Genomic DNA, 25,081 nt, shown 5'->3' with positions numbered 1-25,081 from the left:
CAGATGATGCTCTTTTGTTTGCCTACCATTCTCCCCCTAAACACCTTGTTATCTTATCTACATTAAAAGAACAGATATCCCATTCTTACTACCCAGGAAAACTCCCATTACCATCTGCTTTGTAAAGTGGTATGGAGTCAGATGAAACAGAGTCCAGTCCTGCAGAAACAAAAACTCAGTCAAGTGTAAGAAAAAGAGGAATTCTTTCTGAATTTACGTGCGTGCTTGTGTTTTTTTGCTGCCTGAAGTTTTTACTGATTACTAAGACGCTGTGAAAAATGCTCTTGCCTGCATGAACATGTTTGCAGCCATTTATGATAGAAAGTAGGTTTTGATTTCAAATGTTCCACAATCAAACGTTTTCACCACATAACAGCGTCTATCTCAAATTACACTTCTGATACAATTAAAATGTTGCACTTTAAACCAAACTGTTATTCACTGTAATAGTAACCTTACAATAAATACAGCGCACTGCAGTAAATGGAGTCATTTGTCTCTAATGTGCCATAAGTAGTGTATGAACATCTCTTCCCCATTATATTAAGTGTCTTCCAAACACGTGCCTCCACTACTGCACTTCGGTGATGCGGAAATAATACTGTGCTCACAGTAGTGGATCAAACTAAAAATGTCTACACAACACCTTTCAGACAGGTTAGAGCAATTTAGTGCTTTACAGGTAAAAAAAAACACGCTGGTAACAACACAGTATCAGTGTTATCCCTGTTTTTGGATCATTGTGGTTGTATCCACTGAACTTGTCCACACAGACTTTTAAAATTCAACATCAAGCGTAGGTTCTTGCATACCGTAAACAAGTGAAAAGGAACAAGATTATGTTTATCTGAAACATATGAACACATTTAAAGTCCCTGTGATGTTTATCCAACTATAAAAAATCAAGAGACTAAGGATTAACTTTGCCAAATCACATGAATAGACATGTTGCACAAGGACAACAGGGGAAAAATGGGAAAGAGAGAGAGAGAGAAAGGAGACATGCTGACTGAACTATGAGTGTTTGGCTGGCATCACTTTAATTACAGTTTCCTTTAAGAGAATGAGGCAGGGATAGACAGAGCAGAGCAAGGGAGGGGAGTAGTACCAGTGCAGCTGAGCATCTGGACAGTTCACATCTGGACTTACACAGGAGGAATGGCTCTTCAACCCACAAGGTATGAATGAGCTTCATTTGCTTTATATTTTGTGAGTGATTCACCTAATCCGTGACAACTTAATTTAGAGAAGCTTGTCAAAATGTTTTGGCATGTGTGATAAAAAGCTGTAGTTAAAAATGTATGGTGCATACAAGATATGATAGATGACAGAATATACTGACATAACAAGGTGTAGTGACACTGTAAAACAACTCATAGCTTGAATCATTGCAATGGACATTACCCACATCTGGTTCATGTTTGTTACCCAACAATACCTAACATTATTGTCATTTTTTGTTCTTGTCAAACACATGTTGCACTATGCAACATGAACTGCTATCAGTTTGCTTCCTGTCACTGTTCAGGATTCTTCTTACAGCAACAAACGTTTCTCCTGCAGCTCAACTGATTAATGTTCAGTTAATAGTAAAAGTAATATTCAGAAACACCCCAGTAATCGTTTGGTATGACTTAAAAATACATTTGGCTTTCACATAATGCTTCAGCACAGAACTAATTCTTTGGCATCATTATCATCATCATCACCATAATACGAGCAAACCACACACCCTCAGGGGAATTAAGAGGAGCAGGGCCAAGCGTGTAGCTCATTACTGGTATGCAGGAGTCACTGCACTGTATGAGTCAGATGCAGTGGTGGTCACTGAAACATGTTGGGTGTGTAGTTGGCACTCAAAGAGTTCAATTGATTATCAGCTGTTAGTACATGCCCTATGTTTTTTACATGAGTTTCTGTGTTTTTCTTGCACTACTAAGAACAATGATTTAGAGTTACTGAGGACTACTGCTTGTACAGCTTGTTACTCAAGCTGTACAAGCAGTAGTCCTCAGCACTATAATTTCCCCACATTACATTTCTCCAGTGGGCAGTGGCACTCCCACTCAATCCAAATTCAAATAGAAATGATGCAGCATACAGTAAATGTTTTCTTAAGATTTTACTGTAAGTATGAAAATGATTGTATGCTACGTTACCTTACTGGTACAACTAATGATATAACTGAAATAGTTGAATGAGCAACTGATGGATGAAAGTAACAGCAAAGGGATGTGAGTGATCCATATCTACGCTGTTGTGAGCAAGATTAGACTTTTATCCACAATTGAACTGTCATTGCAAAGTGTCCATATCAGAGCAAATTAAATAAAACTTCATGATGAACCACCTGCTTTCTAGGTCTCAGCATGATGATAATGTGTTTCTAAGGGGAGACATACTGTATGAACACCGGCAAGAAGTGTTCTCCCCCGTCTCTCCAGACGTTATAAACAGTGTTATGTCACCACTGGTTCTAACCCATCTTGTGCTTGTTGTTCTAATCTAGAAGGAGCTGTTAGATATACAATACACAATATACATCACACAAAATACTGGCAAATCCTGCCTTATATGGTCATATGGTTAATTTATTAATGATAGTGTCAAGTATAATTGTTTTAAATACATTTACTGTCATCATGGGAATAGCCTTTAACTTTCTGCTTAGAAGAATGAGAAGATCAACAGCAGTTAATCAGTTAGTTCGTCTCAGCTTTATATGTGCTAATATGGTAACTGTTGTTTCCCTCTGTATTTATGGTTCTCCCAATCACCTTCACATGACTACATCAGCTTTGTAATCTGTCAGCCAGAAAGCCAGTAAGCAGATTTGACAAACTCGTAAATTATTGTTGAAATATAACTTTTTGTCTTTGTTTGTTTGTTTTATGTTCTTCTCAGTATTCCGGACTTCACAACCACAGCTTTATACAACGACCTAAACAGCACTAATGGCACTGAGTGTGCAGACCAGGAAGCCTGGGAGTGGCTCAACACCAATCAGCCTGTATATATTGTGTTCATCACTGTCCTGGGAATTGCGTTCAATGTGTTTGTCCTGGTGGTTTTCTGTTTCCACAAGAAGCCCTGCACTGTGGCTGAGATCTATTTGAGCAACCTGGCTGCTGCCGACCTTGTTCTGGTGTCCTGTTTACCATTCTGGGCTGTCAACATATCCAACGATTTCAACTGGCCTTTTGGTCTGTTCCTTTGTAAAGTCGTCAACCTGGGTATTAAGATGAACGCATACTGCAGCATCTACTTTCTCGCTCTGGTCAGCATAGATCGATATGTGGCTCTGGTGCACACAATGTCCCATGGCAGGATGCGTAGGCCAAAATATGCCAAACTGGGTTGTTTGCTGATCTGGGGTTTTGGATTGCTCCTGAGTGTCCCCACGCTCATCTTCAGGGAAGTGCAACATTTCCCTGAATATGGTGTGACCGCATGCTTTTTGAACTACCCAAACTTTACCGTAGAAATATTCTGTGATGGGATGTTGATTGCTTTAAGCTTTATCGTCCCCATTTCTATTATATCATTCTGCACACTCAAAATCATTCAGGCTTTGAGAATCCAGTCAATTGAGAGGTTCAGTGGTGAGAAAACGGAGCAGAAAGCCACAACTCTGATTCTCGTCGTCCTCTTGGCCTTCCTCATCTGCTGGGTGCCGTTCCATGTGGTTACCATGCTGGATGTGCTTGTGAGAGTTGAAATCTTAGGAGGGTGTCATCTCACGACTGCCCTAGACATCTGCAACCAGATCTTTACCTACTTAGCCTTCTTCAACAGCGTTCTCAACCCCATCCTGTACGTCATCGTAGGAAAGAACTTCCGCAAAAAAGTCTGGGGACTTTTCAAGCAGTGGAGCATTAAGAAGGCACCAACCTCTGAGTCGACGCGCTCAAATCAGTCCTCTACTCTGAAGACTATTTTGTAATATATATGATATTGCTGTAAAATGCACTCAACAGAAGACTTTGCAGAAGCATAACTGTGGAAGAAAGTCATGTAAATAATTCAAGTGATAAGCTAAAATTCTTAATGGGTTTGCACTGGGGGTAGCTGTGTAGCGATGGGGCCAAATCTATGACATCTCTGAAAAATAAACCTCTAACCTAATCAAACACAAATATTAGAGTTCCAACACATGCAAAAACCACAGCTGGACCTTTGTTACAAACATTGGCAAATCAGTATTATATTATTATATGTACAGTTATTGTGATCTGCCTGATTGCTGTAAAATAATAATTAATGCAAATATAGATTTCATGTTCTCTCTAGTATTTCTTATATGTCGTTTTTAAGCACTTTCTATTTTCCTCTGAACATATACATAGTTAAACATAAATATGGTCTTGCGCACATCTCCTTGAACCTTCATAATTCATTTCAATGTTAAGTTTAGCACACAAACAGAGACAAAAGGAAGGGCCAAGCAACTGCTTGCTCAGTGTTTTCTGGTGTCTTTGACTCACTGTCTGAGTTAAAAACAGTCAAAGAGTTTCCAGTGGTGACACATCGACATGCTTTTTTTGTTGACTATATAGACATCAGTTGTGTGTTTATACATTTCTCTCCACACCACCATTTAATGACCCAATGTTGATTTAAAGTGGGTTGTGGGCGGGGGTACACCCCTAGTCGTGCCCAAAATGAGGGCATGCAATGCCAAACAGGAAAAGGAGTCAGGCTTTACCAGCATTACCAGGGCTAGAAATCATTATGGAACAAAAAACATTCAGACAGACCAAATTACCTCAAACAGTGAAATATACGCCAAAAATATGCAGTTTGATCTGGTTTCATGTAATTTTGTCTGCATTTTAAGCTACTTCTGCAATGTTTTTCATTTCACATATGAAATACAGTGTATATTATCTGTTTAAAGGTCTGCATTTTGTAGTTTTTGCTATGGAACTTTCTTTATACTTTGGGTCAAATGGAAAATACGCTACCTGTTGATGTAAATCATGACACACAGGACTTGCAGTTGATGAGTGGCCTGAGTTGTTTTCAATCCTAGACATGCCCCTTATGGTGTCAGTTGCTAAGAGTCCCCCTTTGACTCCGGTATGTGTGTGCTGCGCGGCATGACTGATAAATCACCATTACCTACACTCCATTAGATCAATTATGCTTTCACATTTTAGAATCATAACACAGACACAAAGCTTGTGTTGACACAGTTAAAAGGTTTTACTGGTAAATGTATTAGTTGGGAACACACCCTTATTTTTCTACCCTTAAAACTGCATTTACTGTGCAACAACGTTCACTGTGATCCCCAACTCAACAGGTAGGTGCCCTATGGAGAATGCAACAAGAGCTGAGCTTGTCTGCAACCAGACAGATGCATGGGACTGGGTTTACAACATGCAGCCGGCCTACATGTCCATCATCTGCTTTCTTGGAGTGCTTGGCAATTCCTTCGTGCTTTGTGTGTTCTGTCTCCAGAAACGGCACAACTGTGTGGCTGACATCTATCTGAGCAACCTAGCAGTAGCCGATCTCCTAATGGTTTCATGTCTGCCGTTCTGGGTGGTAACCATTGTCGACAAGTTCAACTGGAGATTTGGTGAGCCCATGTGCCAGCTTATCAACATTGTTATTGGGATGAATTATTATTGCAGCGTGCTGTTCCTTACACTTGTGAGTGTGGACAGATACCTGGCCCTCACCCGACCACTATCCCAGAGGAGGGAGAGACGGGCCTTCTGGGCACGTGGGATTTGCTTAAGTATCTGGATTGTTGCTATCTTCCTCAGTTTACCTGCTGTCCTCTTTCGTTCTGTGCAGTTCTTCCCTCATTTGGGCATTGACGCCTGCTACCTAGCGTACCCCCATGAAGGCTGGAGAGTGCGCTACAACATGACTGTCAGCGTAGTGGGCTTCCTTATACCTGTTCCTATTGTATCTTTCTGTAGCTACCACATGACTAAAGTCATTCGGAGCAGCCAGCGAATGAGGAAAGGAAGCAGAGGGAGTGTGGAGAGGAAAGCAGCACACCTCGTCCTTGTTGTTCTGGCTGTGTTTATTGTTTGCTGGCTGCCTTACCAGATACTGGTCTTCTTGGACACCTTGGACTATTATGAAGTCATCTCTGGATGCACATGGGCATATGTGTTAGACATTGGCAACCAGTTAGCCACTTACCTTGGGTACAGTAACAGCTCATTGAATCCTTTCCTGTATGTGATTGTGGGGAAGCACTTCAAGCAGAGAGCCAGGGAGGTGTTTAGACTGGTGTTGTGCAGACGGAAACTGCGGTGGAGAAGGTCTGGTCATTCAAATGGCAATTTTATGTCAACTAGACAAACTGAGAGTACCAAAATCTAAAACATATCTACACATGAATGTGAAAAAATAAATGTTGATTACAGTTACTTACTGTAGCATAAACACAAATACTGGATGTTTGGGCAAAAAGAAGAAGAAAGCCTATTATATACAGCAGAGTACAAATAAACTGGAAACACTACTCAAAACAAAAACTAGAAAACCACAGTGGACATAAACAAACAACTTGGCAAACAGAGAATCACAGACAATATAACATTTCCTGTTCCTAAGATTAGTAAATAAAGCAGTTAACTGGAATTATAAGATGTAATTGTTGCACTAATCCAGTAGTGTAGTAGCTATAGCATTGTATTAGACTGCTTACTAGATTGCGTTGTAATGGATGTAATTATTGCACTTGTCCACTAGATATTGCTGAAGTCCTGAGCATTTATGGCCCTGGGAAAGAACAGTTAAATGTCAAGAAATTTACATGGGTATGTTTTGTATTAAAAACAGGAACAGTGTACTTGTTATATTTGTACATGTGTAACTATACACAGTATACTAGTGTTATAGTCAAGGCCATCGAGTTTGAATTCCAGATGAAAAATTGTTTTTAACAAATAACCTTGAAGTTACTGTATGTGGAATATTTCACAGTGTTCGAGCATTGTTGTATCTTCTGTGACTATTAAAAAAATCAACTGCGTTTGTTTTTATACAGAGAGTTTATGTGACAACGAGCCAGCTTCCTTTCCAGAAGGTCATGCAATTGAATGCAATGATTTAAGTGTGTTGTTATAATTTTGGCTAGAAAAGGTATACCACAACTTCAGCTGCACTCATTTGTACAACACTCCTCGTTGCATACTGAAAATCAAAATATTGTTTATGTGTTGAATACTATCCAATTTGCTCTTTGGTTTTAAGCCACATCAAGTTGTTTGTGTTGCTTCATCATGTTGGGATGGATGTATTTTAGAGGGGATCAGTTCAGGGTTACACACGGATTATAATACGATAATTCAAGAAAAGGATACGTCTGTAAATATTTTAATGTTCATAAATTAAGAAGCCAAATACTTATTATCAGTATCTTTATATCAACACACTGAGAGATATATTATAGACTGTATATGCAAAATTATTTATATTATTTATTTATACAGAATTGCACATCTATCAATATATAAGATTTTATTGTATTTTTTAAATATAAAAATTATATTAATCATAAGAATCTTGAGTTTTTCCTTACAGACTGCAGTGTTTCTGATTAACTTGATGAACAACACATTTAGTGACCTGCAGTTTCAGAATGTCTCCTAATGTTCACAAACCAAATTTTGACACCTTCATAAACAAGTTGATATATTGAACTCTTTGGCCGGGGGTGTGGAAGCATGCAACTCTATATACAAAAATGCTCGTAGACCATCTCCCCTCTAAGTCACTGTGTACTTTCACCGGGACCCCAGTGTACACAGATGTCCTGGTTCCAGATGTGTTTCTATCAGGACCATTCAACGGTCTGTCATCTCTACTTTCAGCAACAGGATAGACACAACAAAGACTGTTGTTTTTTTTAATTCAAAGGATCTTATGTGACTCTTGTGACATCCTTTCCTTCACTTACCTGTTATATTATGATATTTTAAGGAGGTGTTGCAGAGATAACAGACTCAAAATCTGTAATCTTAATAATGAATTTGAGACCTTATGGCAGATTTTGTAATTTTGTATTTTGCCCTGTGAAAACAATGTAAATCAGATTAAACTGTTCTAATGCCTTTTCTTGTACATTCGTTCTCACACTGCAGGTTAACATGAGAGAATAGCCATTCAAGCACTTTGTGTACATTACATTCATAGCTTACCTTGCACAATACATTTACCTTCTCTTGGCATGTTAACAAAACTTTATTCAGTAGTGACAGACTGTGTATACAGTAGTTATGGCAGTTTCCTGTTACACTATCAACATTTATTAGGATGTGGTTGTGCATCATTGAAGTATTTGTATATCAACTCAAATGCAACAATTAACATTAACCATGAACATGTATGTAAATAGAATGTTGATTTAATTTCCTGAGGCAGATTGTGACAGGGAGTCACTAAAACCCACGTAGGGGCGAGAGAGACACCAAATGTATTCTATGAAGCAGCCTGCTGACTGACAGGACACATAAAACAATGAGAGCAACTTACTTGTTAGCTCCTTGTAGCTTTTTTAAAAAAGATATATAAGATTAAACTTCAGAAAGTACGTTTTCCTGTGTGTACCCCTTCACCAAATCTAAATCTATAACATATAAACAGGTAAAATACATACGTATACAATACATATTTCCTTACTTCACCCATCACAAGTTAAATAGAGTCACTGTATTTTTTGTTTGTTTGTATTTTCAGCAGTAGTTTGGAGCATTTATGGTGAGAATAGCGTGGTGACAGGATAACAGCAGGTGTCTCCAGATTGTCTCGTTAATTTCGAAAAGTTTCAGAAATGATGTCATTGTGTTGCCAGCTGAAAACTTTTCATCATTCCAGTAATTATGCAATAGAAAACTCCAGTTGTTGATAAAAAAGAGCGACACATCATCAAGCATTCAAGCTAAGAAACTGTACATATATGAAGGCTTACACTTACATCAACAGAAAGGACCAAATTGTTTTGAATGCAAATGCTCAGATGCGACTTTTACTCGTGACATCCTGTACTCCACTTTGTTGCTGTTTATGGATTGAGTGATCTCAAATTGTTATTTCCAAGGACTTACAACAATAATAATGTGGTTATATGGATAAACAGAGGATGTGAAATAATGGACACATACACAGATAATGGACATAATGTGCAAGAGAAATGAATGTGGATTTAATGTTTACAGCCTCCATAATGACACTTCCATCTTGCTCTGTGGACGCACAGTATGTATCTTTCTGTGAACTCTTACTTGGCCTTACGGTTGGTTGCTTTTAATGTTTATAAGTTAAATACACAATCAAACACTAAACACACTCTAAAAATAGATGAGTTTATCATTTGTCTTTTACTCTTTCATTCTTTCCTCTTTTTCCTTTTTTTAAATAAATGGACACCCATTCATTTAAACATAGTGAATGCAAACAGATGACATAAAGCACGTATTGACACCTTTATTAGAAGACTACAGTAATTCTGTGGAATCAAAGTAAGTGTAATGGCTCCAGCAACTCACCATGCTGTAGTCAAAAAACATTTGTACGTATCTTACGTATTGCGGCTTTTTGAAATTGTAAATATATTCGAGTTTAAATCTGATATACTGTTGTTGTTAGTTGTCATAAGATTACATTAGATCCACTGTGCCAACAAAACATGTTGCAACACTTCAGCTTTTTAGGGACTAATGCAACACTTGAAAAAAGCAGTCTAACGCTAACCCATAATTAAAACTCTCCAAATAAAACTGTGTTATAATAGTGTTTTCGTAACCTCATCACCCTCTGTAGGCCGTAAAGTTGTATGGCATGCTCCAGTACATCTGTCTTGGGGTTTGTTATAATTTGGCTAGCTTAGGTGTCCCAGCCCCTGATGGTGTAGAAACACAATAGTTCCTATATTTCTTAAATAACTGTTTAAGGCTACGTGCTTATTTGCACCAAAACATGTTTCTGCTGTTTCTGTTATCATGCAAATATTCACATGCTATACGCTCTCTATTGTGTCATCATACTGTACAAACTGAATGCGTATGCTGTTACATGCTCTTACTGAATTCCTATAAGGAGCAGTTCCCCACAAACAGTCTTGGTTTTGGTTTCAGTTTGACATTAAGATCAGTAGTAGTGGTAACAAGATCTTCAGTCTTATTATCTGACAGCTGTTTCCAGGGCACTTTGGTCCAAATCTAATAATATAACAGTCGTAGTATTTTGTTATTTGTTTTGGTCTGATTCAATCTCATTTATGCTCAATTATTGTTAGGATCATTACATTTCCCTAACTTCCTACTCATCTCTTTCTTCAGCATGCAGTCTTACAAATGGAAAAAAAGATGCAAGCAGTTAGTGACGCTGACAAGACACTGTGTTTGCCTTATCTCAAAAAGCATTTGAGATAAGAACATTAACATTATCTGTGCTGGTCAGTGCTTTAATTATTTATTCAATTAATCGTAAATGGTCTGCGCTTTTAAAGCATTTTTTCAACCTTACCTAACTTACTGCTGGGTTCAGCGTCTTGCACAAATGAACAGGAGGTGCAACATACCCATGTCAGCTGTCTATCTTGAGGTCACACCATACCACTACATATTGTAATATCAGAAGATGACACACAAACACTTCACCTAACAGTAAATATTTACTGGGTATTAAGTGTTTAAACAAACCAAACATTTGAAAGTGAATTAACAATTTTTATTAACTAAATCTAGGTGTTAGAACTCAACCTAGCTCTACATCCAAAGTCTTCCCACATGAATCCCCAGAGTTTTTTCGCACATGAAGAACTATTTGTTCTTAGTTCAGCTTTTTTGGTTGTTGTAGTCAATATGACAGGGCACAGCTGTACATTCTTGTCCTGTTGTTCATCTGAGCTTCCTGATGTCACAGGAAACAACACTCATCTTATCTTATCTTGGGAATGTTTATCTGCTGAAGAGGGATGTTTAAGTGCTGGATTCAATTAAAATTTACTTAAAATTTACTGTAAAATGTCCTCGTGTAAATGTTTTTATTATACTATTTATATTGTCTATAGCATCTTTTGGCACTTACAGTGAGGAAAAGAAGTATTTGAACACCCTGCAATTTTGCAAGTTCTCCCACTTAGAAATCATGGAGGGGTCTGAATGCCATGCAGCATCTCACCTTGTGGGGTATCACTGATAATAAGAAAGGTGAGGAATCAGCCCAGAACTACAAGGGAGGAGCTGGTCGATGACACAAAGAGAGCTGGGACGACAGTTTCAATAGTCACTGTCAGTAGAACACTACGCCGTCATGATTTCAAATCATGCATTGCACAGAGGGTTCCCTTGCTCAAGTCAGCACATGTCCTGGCCCGTCTGAAGTTTGCCAGAGACCATCAGAATGATCCAGATGAGGCATGAGAGAAAGTCATGTGGTTAGATGAGGCCAAAGTAGAACTTTTTGGGCAACAACCTCCTGCCCTCAGTCAGAGCGTTAAAGATGGGTCGTGGCTGGGTCTTCCAACATGACAATGACCCAAAGCACACAGCCAGGATAACCAAGTAGTGGCTCCGTAAGAGGCATATCAAGGTTCTGGAGTGGCCTAGCCAGTCTCCAGACCTCAATCCAATAGAACATATTTGGAGGGAGCTTAAACTCCGCATTGCTCAGAGACACCCCCGAAACCTGACTCATCTAGAGGAGATCTGTGTGGAGGAGTGGGCCAAAATCCCTGTTGCAGTGTGCAAACCTGGTCAAGAACTACAGGAAACGTTTGACCTCTGTAATTGCAAACAAAGGTTTCTGTACCTAATATTACCACTGATTTTCTCAGGTGTTGAAATACTTACGTTCAGCAGTGCAAGACAAATAAATTCTTTAAAAAATCTTATAATGTGATTTCCTGGAATATTGAGCGGGAATGCACCTACAATGTGAATTTCAGACCCCTCCATGATTTCTAAGTGGGAGAATCGCAGGTTGTTCAACTATTCTGTTCCTCGCTGTATATGCAACCATTTTGTAAGACATCACGATACAATCTTGATCTGACAAGTCTGAGAGCAGAACATGAAAAGACATGAATTATGTGACTAAACACTCTAAAGGCAACTAGTTAGACGTGCTGGGAACACTGCTCTTTCAGAAAAGGTGAAAAAACTGACGAGGGACAGAATGAAGGGGGAGGGAGGAGACAAAAGAGGCATCAGCTTCTGTTTCCAAGGAATTTGTCTGACATTAGATTAGTTCACTTTTTTCCTTTAAGACACTCAGTGTGAGACAGACAGCGGTCAGTAGCAGAAGGAACTGCAAGACGACAACTTGGTATCTGGACATTTAACATCTGGACTTGTTTTGAAGAAATGGCTTTTCCATCTACAAGGTATGGTTTGTTCTTCTTATTTTTTCTGTGTTTTACAGTTATTCTCTGTAGATAGAATATATGTTCAAACATTTTTAACCGGTATTTGGGTCCAGCGGAAAACAGAAGCTTTCAGTGTTGAACACAAATAGAAACTGATATATTTGTTTGTGCTTTGCTAATACATTAATACACAGTTTATACACAGGCATGGTGTAGCTGGATGAGACTGGCTACAGTTATCATGAAAAATTCATAAGTTAAGATGCAGGTGGTGTACATACAGAGAACAACGCACACAAAATGTAACGGTAATTTATACAAAACAAGAAGTCTATTGTTGACATTCACTACAGACTTGCAACTGGATGGGAAACAGAACTATTGTGATTCATGGTCAACACCCGAGCCCCAGAGGCTAGTAATTGTTTTCTTTTATATCACTTGTGCTCACAGAAGCTTCCAGCGATGGTGATGATCGTGTCATAAAATTTACATAGTAACTTCTAAGCATTTTTTAGATACCTTTGTTATTTTCTATTACCTGCACTTTTCTAAGGACTTTTTTTTAAATTCCTAAATTCTAAACATCTGCAACTAACTAGTTATTGCTTCATGTACAATATGTAAGCAGCCTTTTCTTCAAACCCATTTTCAGAGTTCAGCCTTCGCACTTCTCTCCTGCTCTCATACTTTCCAGCCAGCACGGCTGCAGCTCATGCCCAGTCTTCTGTCTACATTGTCATCTTACTTGCTATTCAGGCTACAGCTCCTCCTCTGCCTTTATGCTCTGTGACATATACTGTAGTCATATTTTAGACATCGGTACAGAGAACCACTATGACAAACATGAAGCAGGAGCGCTAACAGAGAAGGCAGTCCCATGATGCCTGAAGGCAAGGGGAAGAAACAGAGAAAGAACAACAAAAGCACTAGATTTTGGAAAGTTTCCAATATCTCTGTGTTTACTAGGTATAAAGACCCATCAGCGAAAGATTGAAAACAGGTTCTACTACAAAATAAAGGTTAAAAGCCCACAATGTTAATAATAATAATTAAGTCACTAAAATAAAGGCAGTATTCAATATTACTCAGTATGTGACAAAATGTTACTCAATGTTGCATGCTTGTTTTTTCTTTTCTCCACAGCGTTCCTGCTAACTTCAGCCTCACCGCTATACAAAGCGGGGGCAATAAGACTGAATGTGCTCAAGGAAAAATAGAGGATTGGGCTTTCAGTGTGCTGCAGGTGTATATCCTGCTCATCTCTGTGACGGGGATCTTGTTTAATGTGTTCGTCCTGATGGTTTTCTGTTTCCACAAGAAGCCATGCACTGTGGCTGAAGTCTACTTGAGCAACCTGGCTGCTGCCGACCTTGTCCTGGTGTCCTTTTTGCCCTTCTGGGCTATCAGTGCATCTCAACATTTCAACTGGCCTTTTGGTAGTGTCCTGTGCCGACTGGTCAACCTTGCCATCATCATGAACATGTACTGCAGCATCTACTTCCTTGTTCTGATCAGCGCAGATCGTTATTTGGCACTGGTGCACCCACTGTCCCATGAAGTAATCCGTAGGCCAAAGTATGCCAAAGTGGGTTGTCTGCTTGTGTGGGGTTTGGGCTTGCTCCTGAGTGTCCCCACACTCATCTACAGGGAAGTAGAATATAAACCTGATTTAAATATTACCACTTGTTATCTTAATTATCCAAATACCAATGCAATTCTGCTGTTGGAGGTAATGCTGACTACATTCAGCTTCATCATCCCCATTTTCTTTATTTCTTTCTGCACTTGGAAGATTATTCAAGCACTGAGTAACAGGGTAATAGTTGGGTTAACCACTCAGAAAATGGAGCAGAAGGCCACCACTCTGATCCTGGCAGTGCTCCTGGCATTCCTCATCTGCTGGGTGCCGTTCCACCTGGTGAGGACAATGGAGCTGCTCTTCAGAGCTAAAGTGTTGGTAGACTGCAAAGTTTCAGCTATAACTTTCATCTGCAAACAGATCTTCATGTACTTCGCCTTCTTCAACAGCGTTCTCAACCCCATCCTCTACGTGATTGTAGGGAAAAACTTCCGGAAAAAAGTTAGGGAGCTCTTTGATTCATCCATTGGTAAGCAATCAACAACCTTCAGCCTCAACTCTACACGCACCTATCTGAAGAGTGTTAGAACAAGTGTTAGATCTGCGAACGTCTTAAGCTGAGATTTTAATTCTGTTCTGATATCATACCCACTTTATGTCTATTTGGGTTTTGTTCAGCATTTCTTGTGCACAGACCAAGGACTGAACACTTCAAAAAGACAAAACGGCAGACTTCTCAAATTACCACAAAGACTTTTGGAAAATCTAAAAAATACCTAATTTGTATAACATTATATCATTAAAAGAAGCTACGTGAAGCTACATGTCTTAACATGTTAGCATGTTAACATGGTGGAATGACCACACACACACACACACACACACACACACACACACACACACACACACATACACTCTGTTCATATTTGTATGTGTATGAACTGTTGGTTTGTGAAGTATATTTACTTTTTAAAAGCACAGTTTTACAGATGAGCACAGTAAAATAAATGACTGTTTTGTGCAACTTATTTAATGTAGACTAGTGTGCATGTTACACATTTGTATGCTATTGAACATGTTAATGTTGACATTGCATGAAAGACAGTTTCTAACAGAGATTGACATGTATAACATAATCCTAAAGTTAATGGGCTAATATATCAACTTCACATTTAGCATTTGTAATTGTAGAACGTTTGTCTGTACAGTAAGTTTCAACAACATCCATGGTGTTGCTGTCTAAATCTAAGTAGGTGAATGATCACAGGAAACTGCTTATTTGTTATGGCCTGATGTCATCTTATTTGTGCCTACACATTGTTGTGATCATCCCATTTCCACAGCAATCTCTGAAAAAAAAGTATTTTACTCAAAGCAGCAAATGAAGAAAGAAAATCTGCCACTTCCTGCTGTTGTGTTCTGGATGAATTCTAATTAAACCTTATTTACGGCCAGTGGAAAGTGAAAATCAAAGAATACAGTTTAATATGTAAAAAAATAACAAAAAACAAAAAAACACTGAATAAAAATGTAATGTTCACGTTTTGTTGTTAGTGTAATTTCAGATTTTCTGTAGTTTCTTGTTGTAGGAGACTGAATGAAAATGTTGAAAGATGTCTTAGATCGCCATACGCACACTTTGTTTCACCCAATTCGTTTCATTATGCTTTTGTTTCTCTCCCAAATAAGTCATTTTGTTTTCTTCTTTCCATGAACATCTCCCTTTCAACTCACATTACACATTAAAATGACAACATAGCGATTTTCATGAGTTCTTGTAAATGTTTTGCAATCTTTGAGTTCTCTTACAGCTCATAAAGTTAAAAAGAGCCAAATACTGTATTTCATACTGTCATTTGCTGTTGGAACTTGAGCGGAGACCTTGTTGTATGGTGACTTAGAAACACCTTTCAACATTTTTATACAGTCTCCTATAACAAGGAAGAAGCTGCAGTATACTCTCAAAAACAACAGTGAGAAACGTTAACAAGAAAACCTGGACATTACAGTCTGAGACAAACAGTAGACACTGCAGAAATTAATGCAGTCTAGCTGGGATCTATCTGAATATTTTACGTCTTGACTTCAGTAAATAAATACCTTATGTCTGCACAGTATAATTTCTGTTTTGTTATTATTATTATTGTCTGCGTTTAATAAATGTAACAATAGTTTACACTGATCAGCCACAATAATAAAGCCACTGGTATGATACTGACACTGACATGTTAGTTTAAGTGCATTTATTATATAAGAAGAGCTAAAACCAGATCCTATTCAGTGTGGTAGCATCTGAGCTCCTTCATAGACAGATCAGTCCCCCAGCGCTTCAGCTAAGAGGAAGGAGAGTTTCAGCGTTCAGTCACTCAAAGGTTATGAGCACTCGTGGTTTCCTGTCTCACTGAACTCATTGTGATTTCATTCGAAGAGCTTTCAGACTTACAGTAATGACCCTGCTCAATAATTAAACAGCAATACCAATTTGTGTTTTATATTGCAGATTTAACGGGCAAAAAATATAATAATGCATGTAATGTTCAAGTGTTAGCAAGTGTTAGCAGGCTGAATAATATTAAGACATTTTTATGGTGTTTTGTTATATACCTGTGTGTGTATCTGAAGCTCTTTATCTGTGTTGTTACATGTTATACTTGTAATAGACCCTTGGTCTCTGATACTGCATCTCATTGTCTTTTGAGTTTGAACCATTTGCATGCTAGGACAATCAGATATACAGTGTATTTACTAATAAAGGTCATAGTAACTGTGATTTGCTGTTCTGTTTTGATTTTACAGAAGAAAGAAACTTGAACTTCTCTTAGCAAAGAGCTTTCGTTCGTACATGAATTCTCTTACCTGTTAATCATGACATTAGAAAAACTTTTATTAAGATTTTAGGGCCTGTAAGAAGTTTTTGCGTATATTAAAGCATCATATTTTCACTATGTTAAAAAGTTATCATGTAAGTTGATAACCTATACAATCAACCACAACTGTAGGTTGTTGATATGCTACTATTGCATGTCATAAATACACCTTTATCATATTTCTGGTATAGATATGCTCCATAACTTGTTTTAATATGATAAGTGGCTGTCAAAGCCTCCTGTGACACAGATATTTTCCCTTCTAAAGGTTTTTGTGCAAGCTCCCCTTTTCTAAGCATTGCAGGTCAAAGGCTCTGGGTCACACACTAACCCAAAGGGTACCTTGCACATATCTAGGAGATGCACAGGTTTTGACCATATTTGATGCCCTGGAAGGATCAGTTTTAAGTCTTGTGCTTATTGTAGCTTAGAATGTTTAAAACTAACCACTTCATTTCTGTTAGGTTCAGCCACTTTGACATTTATTGATATATCATGTTAATGATGGCATGCCACAAGCGTGTACATATTATCATGCCATTTGTGCACACAAATTAATGCTAAAATGTTAAAATGCTAAAGTGCTTTGGCAATTTCCCCACGGTATCAGTCAGATATTAGACTAATACATCAGTTTGACATTTAGAAGTTGCAGTAAAGCGATCTCTGCGGTATTCATGTTCTCATTAGCTGTTAGGCATTTGGTCTAATGTATGTTTCAATTTGACATTTCCATTTCCAGGGCCCTTTTGTCCAAATCTGATAACATGAATAATGGCAATTACAGCTTGTTTTTGTTGGCCTGCTTAATCTAATTTCTGTCCATTCACTGTTTGATCAGCCAACTTCCATAGTTTGTTGTCTATGTGTTTGTGTTCCCATGAAAATTCTTGGAAAAATTACTGATGAAGTGTTCTGTTTTATTTGTAATGTCCAGGCAAAAAGTCACTCACTTCCTCTTACACTAGAATATGCAAAATTTTTAATTAATATGACAACTGACTGGAAAGATTCCCCAACTAATGCTTTTTCCTACAGCTGTCTCTCCAGCTGCTTCCAGGCTACATGTCTCCTCTAAAACATATAGACCCATCTCTTAAACTATGACAAACGTCTCAACAATGTTTAAAAAATGATAAGGACAAAAATGAAAGTGTGTTATTATAATTCATTTCCTACATCCCAATCCAAACAGGCTAGGACCAGTCCTGCCACAAGTTATTAAAACAGTGGCTCTATTGTGCTCAAATCTCCCAGAGTAAACCATAGTCAGTGTGCAAAAGAACACGAACACCCCACACCAGAGCAGCTAAATGTACTTCCTCATTTCTCGTACAAATGCACATTTTACAAAGGAAACTGAACTAAATACAGTAACTTACTTCATGAATGGGAAATGACAAAAACAGAAAAGTTTGTAGAGTGTAAATAAAATAAGAAAAATAAAATAACACCAGTAGAAAGATGAAACAATTATAAAACTGACATTGCATGTTCTCCCTGTGTGTATGTGTGTGTGTGTTTTCTCTGGGTACTTTGTCCTCCTCCCAACACCCAAAGACAATCCGTTGGGTTGATGGGTGAATCTAAGTTGCCCAAAGGTGTGGACGTGAGTGTGACAGACTTGCAACCAGTTCAGGGTGTACCCAGGCCTAATGACAGCTGGGATAGGCTCCAACACTCCCACGAGAGGAAGAGCGCTTAGGATAATGGAGAGATGAACTGTCACGTTTCAAACACAACATTTAAATTTTTTTTTAATTATAAAGTAAATAGGTAGAGAGAGGCAATAAAGCATGCCAACATACTTTTGTCTGACATTACTTTAATATCACTTCACGTTGAACTGAATCTTATCACATTAACAGTTTAACAATGACAGATACGGTTTAGAATTCACTGTTTGTTTGTTTGTACTTTATTACATTGAGCAGATTTGAAACTCAATAATTTTTTTATGATGCCAAAAGTCTAGACTGCCTGGCATTGTATTTGTCTCAACACGTTTTTTGCCATATGTAGGTAATTACGCAAACAAGTACTGGTGCGGCCAGTTTTAGACCACTGAAAGTCTCTTGTTGGCTTTTGGCAAATGTTTGCAGTTCACACTGTCGCTCGCGGTAACAAATTTAACCCCTGAAACCTAGGAAAGTTATATTTTATTACTCAGGCACAGTGCATAGGCACTGTCAGCTGCCATTAAGTTATTTCATTAAATTGTATGTGGAAATATCTGAGTCCATTTTTTTTACCACCTCAAAATAGGGTGAGTTGTAATGAGTCAAATTTACTATTGAATATTTATGGTATAATTGCAGTTTTTGTGTCTCAGGATTCCCACAACAATGTCCTGCTGGTTCACAGTTTTGTCGGTTTTATTCTTTATTCTTTATTCTATTCTTGCCTCATGTCTACACACAAACACAGTCTGTGTACAGTCTTTGTACACTTGCATACTCACACAACACATTGTGATTCTTGTCTGCAAACATCCTGCCTTATAATAATTTATTTGCTTACTCTTTATTATCTTGTTCAGGTTTGTTAGCATCTTACAAATGACCTACAGTAAAATAATGATCTGATTAAACTGTAAATAAAAGAAGGAAGTCTCTGGCTAAACTACGACCTTCGCTTGTTTCTCCACAAGAAGCCCTGTACTCTGACAGAGATCTATTTGAGCAAGAGAAACACTCAAACAACTCATGTTCACACACATTTGGTGCCTGTTGAGTGAGGGTACAGGTATTTTTTCATGATTTTACATAATGAGATGACATAATGAGTTTATCCAGTAGTAAGTGGTATTTATGAGAATTGCTCATCAGATCTTAGTCCATTTACAGTGGCAAGAAAAAGTATGTGAACCTTTTCTGTACTCATTTCTTCTAAAATGTGATCTGATCTTCATCTAAGTATTAACAAATATAATGTGCCTAAAGTAATAACACAAAAAATAATTTGGATCTTTCATGTCTTTATTGAGAACAACCATAAAAACCTCACAGTGCGAGTGGAAAAAGTATGTGAACCCTACAAATAGCTAGTTGGAGTCCGGTATTAGCATACCTGGAAGAAAATGAGTGTGTAGGTGTGGACTAGAGCTATGAGAATAGAATTATGTGAGCCATCCCTCACTAAAAGGAGCTTTCAGAGTATCTATGATCAAGAATGGATCGTTTTACAAAAAGCTCGAAAGGGTTACAAAGAGACGTCAAAGAGTTTAGAAATTCACCAACCTAAAGTTCGGTAAACAATCTACACATGGAGAAACTTTGGGTCTGTGGCTACTCTACCATGAAGTGGGCGGCCAGTCAAAATGACCCCAAGAGCACAACAAACACTCATCAATGATATAAAGAAACAATCGAGTGTAAGGTGACAAAAACATAAACTCAAACCAAACGGCATCACAACAGACTGCCCACTTGACCTTCACTTATAAAGGAGATGTAGCTGACTTGGGCAGTAAACTTAAAAGCCGGACCAATCACAGAGGCAGGTTCGTAGTTGAGTGATTGGAAAAGACAGTGGACCAATCAGTAGGAAGGTGGGCAGGCATCTGCTGAAATCTATCCGAGGTGATCTTTAGGCAGCACAGATTTGCATGAGAACAGAGACACTAGAAAACAGTTACTTAGAGAAGAAGGGAGTGACAGGCTGGGGACGTCATCAAGATGTAGGAAACAAAAAAATGTATCTACAATTGTAATAGTGTCGGCCAAAGTTGAACTTCAGGGTGTTGATGTGTGAGCTATGATCCGTCTGTCCAGCAAAGGCAGGGCCTGTGTTTTGTACATAGCTTGTTGTAAAAACATTAAAATGTGTAAAGCAAGTCAGAACACACAAACAGTCCCACAAGTGGCTCATATGGTTCTGTCCAATGGGTCAAGCACCAGGTTTTGAAAGCCAAAACGAGTGCATGCATGTATCCAGTTCAAGTACAATGTTAAACCTTTGGTATGTACCTTTCTTTATTAGAGAGCTGTGATCCCCAAATATTAGACTAAGAGAGGATTTAAAGGGAATACCAAGCCTTCCTGTCCACATGATGCCAAAAGAGTGTCATTTAATAGTTCACGTCAACAACTAGGGCTTTGTTCCTGTTCCAGTTTGCATATTGCTGGCTGTCTCTGCCTAATTTGTCTTATGAGCACACAGTTTGCTTAATGCAACACAGCCAAACTAACAGAGTCCTTTATTGCACCATGTTGGTACTAATAGAAGGACATGATATGCAAATAAGCACTCTTCCAGGAAGCTCACTATTTACAGTGTATTAATTTCTACAGACAAACTGGTTGTCATTTGCTATGTAGTCCTGCATTCATTGATAAAACTAAAATATACAGTAGCTACATGTAATAAACTGTTATTATGTTGTATATTCAATTATGTTACTAGATTGCTATTACTGATGAGTCAGTGCATGCGTAGAATTGTATTGTTGTACTATGAGGGCTGGTTGAGAGGAAGTTTGTTTTATGTACAGATTACTTTAATGATTTTAAGATCAGCCATTATTGGACTCATCCTGGAGATGAATCTGCATACAGACTAATTATTGTTACCCATAAGTCACTACACCAGATTATACACGCTCATAACTATGTTTTCCACCATTGCTATTTATGATTTCACACCTTTCTGTATCAAAATGAACAAATAAGCATAAACTACAGATCCGTTACGTCCCTTTTTCTCACTGGATACCAACAAACCCATTTGCAAGCTGATGGTAATTTAACCCTGCTCAAACTTGGTTCTGTCACTTCTTTACTGTCACCGTCTAATAAAAGCAAAAAGTGCACAAAATGTAGTTTTAAACTGTATAAAGTTTAATAAGTCACCGTTATAACACACCTTGATTTTAATATGTGTTTATTTAAAATGCACCTTCAGGCAAGATAAAGTTTTCATATTCTAATAATATATTCACAGTTCGATGGTTTAATGTCAGCATTCTATCTGAAAGGATCAGGTCAGTCAAACACATAATCATCCCTGTTCCCAGCTTGCATGTAAATATTTTTATGGAACTGTCATTTGCATGGTATGGTGATAAGACAAAACAAAACACCACTGAACTTTCTTTAAAAGCATTCAGAAAACACCCAGGAAAGAATTGGTTATTATAGAATGACATTGACCATTAACCATAATAATTATGTTGAGGCTGAAGACCTGAGATCTATGAATCTATCAAAATATATGAGTGTGTAGAAACGTGTGAAAGACACTGTAAATTATCAACAGACGTACTGTAATAAAGCTTCTAGTAGAAAAGGGAAGAGGGACATGATGAAGAGGGAGGAGGGAGGGACCTTATCAAATTATAACCAAAATGTATCTAACATCACTTCAATATCAAATCAGTTCAGACAGTCACAGAAGGTGTTGGCAGAGAGTACGTTTTATGTGGACTTGGTAAAAATGGCTCTTGTGACTACAAGGTATGGATAAGCTTTTTTTTTTTTTTCTTTGCCAAAGATGTATCTAGACTGTAGGTCTGTCACTGTATTTGACTCAGCAGGTTAAGCATTAGATGTCAATGAGCTTTCACCCCAGTGTTTAGATAAACAAGTGCTGGTGTGACCAGTGTTCTGTGTGTATAGCATATGCTAATATGATTTAAAATATGCGTTATATAAAAAAGATGTGATACAGCGAATGATAATGATTCTGTAAAGTGAAGGTTTAAGTACTAAATTGCAATATATAAGAAAGTGACATTAAAAAATGATTCTATTTAAAACGTGTTGCTTGCTCTGAGAACTGTGCTAAACTAGAGAAACGTTTGTGTGTGTACCTCAGTGTTACGTAGTACTAAATATTTCACTGTGGGCAGCATTAACTAAGTGTAATGATTTCTTTTGTTCATGTCCTCCCCTCTTCACAGCATCCCCACTAACCTCAGCTCTGTGGCTACACATGGAGACCCAATCGGGACAAATACAACTGCTTGTACTTATAAAAAAACAGAGGATTGGGCTTTCAGTGTGCTGCAGGTGTATATCCTGCTCATCTCTGTGACAGGGATCTTGTTTAATGTGTTCGTCCTGATGGTTTTCTGTTTCCACAAGAAGCCTTGTATTGTGACTGAAGTCTACTTGAGCAACCTGGCTGCTGCCGACCTTGTCCTGGTGTCCTTTTTGCCCTTCTGGGCTATCAGTGCATCTCAACATTTCAACTGGCCTTTTGGTAGTGTCCTGTGCCGACTGGTCAACCTTGCCCTCATCATGAACATGTACTGCAGCATCTACTTCCTTGTTCTGGTCAGCACAGATCGTTATTTGGCACTGGTGCACCCATTTTCCTTTAAGAAAATTCGCACACCAAAGTATGCCAAAGTGGGTTGTCTGCTTGTGTGGGGTTTGGGCTTACTCCTGAGTGTCCCCACACTCATGTACAGGGAAGTAGAATATAACCCTGATTTAAATATTACCACTTGTTATCTTAAGTATCCAAATACCAATGCAATTCTGCTGTTGGAGGTAATGCTGACCACATTCAGCTTCATCATCCCCATCCTCTTTATTTCTTACTGCACTTGGAAGATTATTCAAACTCTGAACAATCGGTTAATGGGAGGGTTAAAGTCTCAGAAAATGGAGCAGAAGGCCACCACTCTGATCCTGACAGTGCTCGTGGCATTCCTCATCTGCTGGGTGCCGTTTCACCTGGTGAGGATAATAGAGCTGCTCTCCAGAGCTAAAGTGTTGGTAGACTGCCAACTGTCAGCTATAACTTTCATCTGCAAGACGATCTTCATGTACTTCGCCTTCTTCAACAGCGTCCTGAACCCCATCCTCTACGTCATTGCATGGCAAAAGTTCAGGAAAAAAGTTCAGGAACTCTTTCAGTCATTGATGACTAATAGAGCAGCACCTGCTAGTAACAGCTCTGTACTCGTTTACTTTTGGAGAAGGGTTAAAACTGAGGACGCCTCAAGCTGAGCTGCAGGATATGGTCATTACAATAATGATTTCAAATAATGAAATCCTCTCCTTTCAACCCAGAAGCAAGATAAGAAAATATATAACACATACATTTGTGTGTGTGTGATCAGAATATTTATTCAGCTTCCCAACATCAGTGCACTAAAACAAGACAATGGCATGTTTATTTGATTAGTAGCATGATATATTATTTGGAGAGTTGCCTATCAGACCATGTTGTTTTTGTGAGGGATAAGCTGCCTCTTGCTTGCTGCAGGTGCAATAAAGCCCAGAGCCCTATCTAAGAGATGGGATGGTACAGGTGATCAATTACACACAGGTGTTTGCTCTCTCACGATGCTTCTGTATTGAGATCTGCCTCTGTTGAGCCTTCTTTGACACACTGATGTAAAATGAGAACAAACATGCAGCCATCTTTCTGCCTACCGGTCTATCATTTTGTCAAGACACGTCACCAACTTTAAAAATACGTATCATTGCTCTGTTGTGTCAATAGACTAGAATATATTAAAGGTGTGGTTATTTTTAATGCAGCGCTTTCTTGTTAGGTCCTGTTGACATTTTGTACCACTTCTGTTTCAACTTTACAGGATAGAAGACTCAAATTACCGGATCTGCTACTCTGACACTTTCACTGATTGCAAAATAATAACGCTGCTACATAATTCAACAGCACTCACTTGCCAAAACTGTAACCTGAACAGTGGTTGTGCCAGTATCTCTTCACAGTGCACATATACTTCACTGTTGGTATTTGTGAAACTATTTTTAATAGTAAAATTATTGTAATGTCTAGAGTGGTATGTATTTTCAAAAATGTCTTTTTGCTAATCTAGAAATAAATGTATGACTTTATGAGGACAAACTTACAAGTGACAGTTGTATTTTCTTTTCATTCCATAATGGAAAACAGGTTCAAACAAACATGTTTGGGATAAATTCAGAAACAAAGTTTAGCTAAACTATGAAAGTAGTTCAAAAAGGTCAAAGTTAAACTATAGGACATTGAAGATTTCCATCACAGACAAGGGAATAGTTTGAACCAAGTACATGACTGACTGTGACATTACTAAAAGACCAGCCAACAAAAACACATTCTCACAATTAGCTCATGTTCTCTAGCCCAGTCACAAGACTACATTTTGAAGATGGCCTCATAAGAACAATGTTTTCATTGCATTTGTAGGATTTAGTGGGTATTACTGAATTTGTAGAAAAAGTTACATGTTGGTATTGAAAAGAAGATAAACAAAGATTCATGCATGTGTTCCTCTGACATAACTCAAGGGAAAGTTCTTCACGACTGAAGACTACAATCTGGAAAGTTTTATGTCAT

The 25,081-nt window shown here is 38.2% G+C and overlaps 4 protein-coding genes across 4 annotated transcripts; all 4 read left to right on the top strand.

Moving 5' to 3' along the window:
• Positions 1-1,088: 1,088 nt before the first annotated feature.
• LOC113148312 (B2 bradykinin receptor-like) lies at positions 1,089-4,742 on the top strand. The gene is made up of 2 exons (XM_026339975.1): positions 1,089-1,178; positions 2,905-4,742. The coding sequence occupies exons 1-2, from the start codon at positions 1,159-1,161 to the stop codon at positions 3,941-3,943; spliced, it is 1,059 nt and encodes a 352-aa protein (XP_026195760.1). The 5' UTR covers positions 1,089-1,158; the 3' UTR covers positions 3,944-4,742.
• Positions 4,743-5,127: 385 nt separating this feature from the next.
• LOC113148444 (B2 bradykinin receptor-like) lies at positions 5,128-6,953 on the top strand. The gene has a single exon (XM_026340155.1). The coding sequence runs from the start codon at positions 5,317-5,319 to the stop codon at positions 6,343-6,345; it is 1,029 nt and encodes a 342-aa protein (XP_026195940.1). The 5' UTR covers positions 5,128-5,316; the 3' UTR covers positions 6,346-6,953.
• A 5,242-nt stretch (positions 6,954-12,195) lies between these two features.
• Positions 12,196-16,689, top strand: LOC113148760 (B2 bradykinin receptor-like). Its single transcript, XM_026340553.1, has 2 exons — positions 12,196-12,355; positions 13,484-16,689. Exons 1-2 carry the CDS (start codon positions 12,336-12,338, stop codon positions 14,538-14,540), a joined length of 1,077 nt encoding a protein of 358 aa, XP_026196338.1. The 5' UTR covers positions 12,196-12,335; the 3' UTR covers positions 14,541-16,689.
• A 5,473-nt stretch (positions 16,690-22,162) lies between these two features.
• Positions 22,163-24,596, top strand: LOC113147841 (B2 bradykinin receptor-like). The gene is made up of 2 exons (XM_026339103.1): positions 22,163-22,239; positions 22,686-24,596. Exons 1-2 carry the CDS (start codon positions 22,220-22,222, stop codon positions 23,740-23,742), a joined length of 1,077 nt encoding a protein of 358 aa, XP_026194888.1. The 5' UTR covers positions 22,163-22,219; the 3' UTR covers positions 23,743-24,596.
• Positions 24,597-25,081: the final 485 nt, after the last annotated feature.

This window comes from Anabas testudineus, chromosome 22 (genome assembly GCF_900324465.2).
Source record: "Anabas testudineus chromosome 22, fAnaTes1.2, whole genome shotgun sequence".
In the NCBI taxonomy this organism is placed as follows: Eukaryota; Metazoa; Chordata; class Actinopteri; order Anabantiformes; family Anabantidae; genus Anabas; species Anabas testudineus.
The sequence above is the reverse complement of the archived record's forward strand: the minus strand, read 5'-3'. Positions and strand labels throughout refer to the sequence as shown.